The sequence below is a fragment of the Cyprinus carpio genome, chromosome B13, assembly GCF_018340385.1.
Source record: "Cyprinus carpio isolate SPL01 chromosome B13, ASM1834038v1, whole genome shotgun sequence".
Classification (NCBI taxonomy): Eukaryota; Metazoa; Chordata; class Actinopteri; order Cypriniformes; family Cyprinidae; genus Cyprinus; species Cyprinus carpio.
The window spans coordinates 19,778,530-19,783,918 of NC_056609.1; the positions used below are offsets into that span (position 1 = coordinate 19,778,530).

The 5,389-nt window shown below is 36.7% G+C and overlaps 2 protein-coding genes across 2 annotated transcripts in view; one reads left to right on the forward strand and one right to left on the reverse strand.

Moving 5' to 3' along the window:
- LOC109100476 (vesicle transport through interaction with t-SNAREs homolog 1B-like) overlaps window positions 1-334 on the reverse strand; it is an 8,037-nt gene extending 7,703 nt beyond the window's left edge. Inside the window, exons 1-2 of the mRNA XM_042737122.1 lie at window positions 255-334; window positions 36-154 (exon numbers count right to left, since the gene is read on the reverse strand). Coding sequence (XP_042593056.1) covers window positions 36-132 — 97 coding nt within the window. The 5' untranslated portion in view covers window positions 133-154; window positions 255-334. The remainder of the gene's footprint in view (window positions 1-35; window positions 155-254) is intronic.
- A 686-nt stretch (window positions 335-1,020) lies between these two features.
- LOC109100628 (retinol dehydrogenase 12-like) lies at window positions 1,021-4,604 on the forward strand. Its single transcript, XM_042737132.1, has 7 exons — window positions 1,021-1,182; window positions 2,118-2,236; window positions 2,666-2,821; window positions 2,903-3,007; window positions 3,294-3,503; window positions 3,594-3,783; window positions 4,272-4,604. Exons 1-7 carry the CDS (start codon window positions 1,052-1,054, stop codon window positions 4,372-4,374), a joined length of 1,014 nt encoding a protein of 337 aa, XP_042593066.1. The 5' UTR covers window positions 1,021-1,051; the 3' UTR covers window positions 4,375-4,604.
- The last annotated feature ends 785 nt before the right edge of the window (window positions 4,605-5,389 follow it).

Below are 5,389 nucleotides of genomic sequence, written 5' to 3' on the forward strand. Positions count from 1 at the left end.
CATGGTTGAGTTTTAGATATAAAGAGTTTATTTACCTCCCTGGCACCTCTGCGCTCGTTCAGGCATCAACTTCACTTCTTCATACAGAGAGCTGTACATCTCATGCAGCTTTTCAAACTCCTCAGAAGACATACTGGAGCGATTATATCGAAGCCTAAAGCAAAGAAACGGTAGTTCTCGAAGTCAATGACAGGATAATAAAAGAAAAGCAATTTGTCATTTGTTGTTGTCTGTAAATAGTGAGAATAATCAGCTTTTCATGCAGTAACGAGATCCTCGGGATAGCAGACGCTTCCTTGTCGGACCTCGTGATTATAGGTGGATTTGTTTTTGCCTGAAAACAAAAAGAGGGAAAAAAGACCCAAGACTTTATTTTAAAAGATATAAACACCTACAACGCAGTTATATAATAATATTTATGTGTACTACTTATACTTTAAGATACCTCGTATCGCAAAATTTAACAAACGCGTGGGACTGTTTAAGAGGGCAAACATATGGACAGCTTGCGTCATAAATACATTGTGGGATCTGTAGTTTACATTTTCCAATAAACCAAAAAAAAAACAGGCTTTGGAAATAAGAGTCTAACGTTACACTTCAACTGAGTGACAGAGGAAAATGCGATCATATTTGTATTTACCTTGCATAAACGACTTATAAAGATTATGGCTTTACCCCAAATAAACAAATAATAGACGTTCATGTTAATTTTTTACGATTTTAGTTCCTGGAAAAAAATTATAATAATAATTTTCAAGACACTTTATTGCCATTTTTTAAATCACACACGACACACACACACACACACACACACACTCACACACACACACACACACACACACAAGAGACATGTAAAAAAAATAATACAAAAATGTAGTGGTAAATGTAAATGTAGTAAATGTAACTAAAATAATAATTTTAAAATAAAATAAATGTTCAAAAAGGATGACATCCATGACATGAAGATCCATACTATATTATTGTCCAGACCATGAAAACTACAATCCCATCATTCCCTGGGATCCCAGCTGTAGCTGTGAGTGGGAGGATGAACACATTCACACCGACAGAGACACACAGGAGTGAAGCAGGCAGTTTCATGATGCTTATGCTCGTGGTTATTGCGGCTGGTTTAGGGGTGGTCGCGCTGATTTTAAGGTTATTTTCTCCTCAAATCAGGTAAGCAATTCTGTCTTTTTTTTTGTCGAGAAATATTTATGCAAAGCACCTTCATTCATTTAAAAAACACTGCATGCATACATTCAGTCAGGCAAGATTCATACATTCACAAGGGCATTATGTGCAGAAGGGATGAAAACACTGTGAGGTGAGAGACTACGACAGAAATCCCAGTCTATGGATGTAAAGAAAGCATTGCAGCCACTGAAGCGTACAGCCCAGAGCAGTATGAATTACATTAAAATCCGGTTAAATAGTCACGACTGTTAATCGAACCGAACACGACCTTTAAACAACAGGTAACACATACATTTAAGTTAACACGATTTTATTTATCGAGTGTAAAATGCGCTCCCCACTATATTGATGGTTGTCCCATGGTGGACCCGCCTCCACTTGACATGAGCTGCTCTAGAAACCGACCAATAGAATGGCAGCCTGGGCGGAGTCGCCCCGCCCATCTGTTTTACGGCGCTGCGTCATTGGCTCCAGTGTTTGTTGAAACCTTTCTGCGTGGGATGGATCCCTTGACAGCTAGAAGTGTTGGCTAAATGCATATTATTATTGTTTAGGGCTGCCTGTTCTGAAAATAAAATAAAATAAATAAATCAAACCGAATACAAAATATTTATTTTCTATTATTATACTACGATTATATAACTGTACTATATATACACTACACACACAACAAACATAGTACAGTTATACAGTAATTTATAGTACACACATAGTTCAGTTCGCAATATATATAGAAAGAGAGAGAACTGTAGTAGAACATCCATTGCTGGATGAGCTGTTAGTAAGATCGTGTTTCAGATATTTCAACCCTGACTGGCTCATCTGACCAATGAGACAGCCATGAATGAATGTAGTATTTTCTCCTGTTTTCAGCCTTTCTGTGATGCTCTTTATAATATATTTTAATGTCTGTGTAGAAAATATGCAGCAGGAGGAGTGTGTCGATCCACAGCACGGTTAGATGGAAAAGTTGCCTTGATCACAGGAGCAAACTCAGGAATCGGGAAGGAGACGGCTCTGGATTTGGCCTCTCGAGGTCTGACTCTTCGATGTCTATATTACATACCTTACATCTTTAAAAATGCCTAATGAAACAATTTGAATAATTCAGTTTAAATTAGTGGCGTCAAACGATTAATCGCATCCAAAAAGTTTTTGTTTACATAATATGTGTACTGTATATATCTTTAGGTATATATAAATACACACACATGCATATATATATATTTCATAAAAATGTTATGTTTATATATTAAGTATATATAATATAAATTATATGAATATAAATATAGACATGTAAATATTTTCCAAATATATAATGTGTGTGTATTTATATATACATAATAAATATACACAGAACAAACACGTATATTATGCAAACAAAAGCTTTTATTTTGGATGCGATTAATCGTTTGACAGCACTAGTTTAAATACACATTAACACTTCAGTTCTGTTTGCTGACAGGTGCACGTGTGATCATGGCGTGCCGTGATGTGGAGAAGGGCGAAGAGGCGGCGACAGAGATCCGTGCACGAGTGGGTGGAGCTAAAGTGGAGGTGAGGGAGCTGGACCTGGCCGACACCTGCTCCATCCGAGCCTTCGCTCAGAGATTCCTGCAAGGTACTGCCTTATGATATCTGATGCAATGCAACAACCAAGATACAGAAGTCCCAGATATGTGAGTTTTGTTTCTTCATTCAGAGGTTGATCACCTGCACATACTGGTCAATAATGCCGGAATCATGATGTGTCCTTATATGAAGACAGTCGATGGTTTTGAGATGCATATTGGGGTCAATCATCTGGGTAAGTGCGACTAATACTTGTATTTATATTAATACATGTTTGCAAACATGATTTTTTTTCACAAGCAGGTGCTTTTCTTACGGAAAAAAGCACAGGCCTGTCAGGAATGATTTCAGGACACATCATATTAATATCTGTCAGTTAATTGGCACATTTTATGCATGGTATTTAGAAAATCAGGAGATATGATAAAAACAAAGTGTGATAAAAACTAAATTTAGTGCATAAATATACTAAAATAACAAAGAAGTTTTGACAACTCACTTCTGCACTTCTTTTCATTCAGGCCACTTCCTGCTCACATACCTCCTCATTGGTCTGCTAAAGCGTAGTGCTCCATCACGAATCGTGGTTGTTTCTTCACTGGCACATAATTTCGGCTGGATTCGATTTCATGACCTGCACAGTCAGGGCAGCTACAACAGTGGCCTTGCCTACTGCCAGAGCAAGCTGGCTAACGTGCTTTTCACACGCGAGCTAGCACGCAGGCTCCACGGTGAGTACTACTGTACATCAAACAAGAATCTAAAACGAAAAGAGGAATTCCACCTTACAGAAGATGTCAATTTGACTTGTATTTCATCAGGGTCAAACGTGACAGTGAACTCTGTGCACCCGGGAACGGTGAGGTCAGAGCTGATGCGTCATTCTACTGCGATGTCGCTGCTGTTTGCTGTCTTCTCCATGTTCCTGAAGACCCCGAAGGAAGGAGCTCAGACGTCTGTCTACTGCGCCATCGCTGAGGAGCTCCAGTCAATCTCAGGCAAACATTTCAGGTACAGCACACTTTAGAATGGATTACAGTTTAAAGGGATAGTTCAAATGAAAATTCTGTCATTAATTATTTACCCGCATGTTGTTCCAAACCCGTAAGACCTTAGTTCATCTTCAGAACACAAATTAAGATATCTTTGATGAAATCCGAGAGCTTTCTGACCCTCCATAGACAGCAACACAACTGAAATGTTTCCAGGCCCAGAAACGCTTTGATTTGATTAACAATGACATCTACTGTCTGGACAAAAGAAAAAAGACTGAGACATTTCTCAAAGTATCTTCTTTAGTGTTGCTCAGTGTCATACAAGTTTGGAACAACATGAGGATGAGAAATTTTGGGGTGAACGTGAATACATTCACTATATTCCAAGTCTTCTTAAATCATATAATAGCTTTGTATGTTAAAACCGATTAAAATTAAAAATTATCCATAGTTTCTTAGGTATTGGAATGTTATTAAACCTCCCTCTCTGTCTCTCCCACACAGCGATTGTGCCCCTGCTTTTGTGGCCCCTCAGGGACGTAATGAGGAGACGGCACGGAAACTGTGGGATGTAAGCTGTGAATTACTAGGGATTGAGTGGGACTGAAACATTCGTCTGACCTGCTTTATTTCTCTTCTGTTTTTTCCATATTTTCAGTAATTAGACTTCTTTTGTCTTACTTGGTTTTGTTTAATACATTTGTGTACATTTTCTCCAGTCCATGCTAGCACAACCCACCTTGTTCTTTCTGCCAGTTTTCTTCTATCATGCCAATGTGACATGCAAGTATGAGTTTCTTTGACTCTAGAACAAATCTGTGAAGAATTTTAAATTCACCGTTTTATTCTGTTGTATTTTGAACGCTGCTTTAACTCACATCTCAGTATCGTCACACGAAGCTGCATATTTGAAGTTTTTTATACAGATGTGCTTTTAACTACTGTGGTACATTCATGACCAGAGATGAATATTTAAATATATACAGTAAAAAAATATATAATTTTGGTATTTTCCTTTCTGCTAAAATGTTAAAATATACAAATACACAAAGACATGTTGCAAATATATTAACAGACAACTGATAGATCAAGTAAGTTCATTATTAAAAATTAATAAAAAAAAGTACTCAAAATAAAAAAAGATTATGAAGTAATTGTTAGACTGAAGTATTGTTTTGTATAGATTTTTATATGATTGTTTTGTATATATAATTACATTTTAATAACTTTTAATTATAATGTAATAACTTTAATATCACCCTTCAGGAGACATTTGTTTGTGACTCTAATTGGATTCAGACACAAGTATATCCATTTCTTTGGCAACAATGCTATAACAGTCTTATTGATTTTAGTACATGCATAGGCCTTGTAAACAGATGTAGTTCCTTAAAGGAATTGTCCACCTAAAAATCTGAATTCAGTCATCTTTTACTCACCCTCATGTCATTCCAAACCTGTATGACTTACTTTCGTCTGTGGAACATAAAATAAGATTAAAGTAATAAAGGTTTTGAATAATATGAAGATAAGTAAATGGCATGACAATTTTCATTTTTGGGTGAAATATCCCTTTAACATATCCCTAAAAAAGCAGTAAACCACCTCAGTTCACATTATGA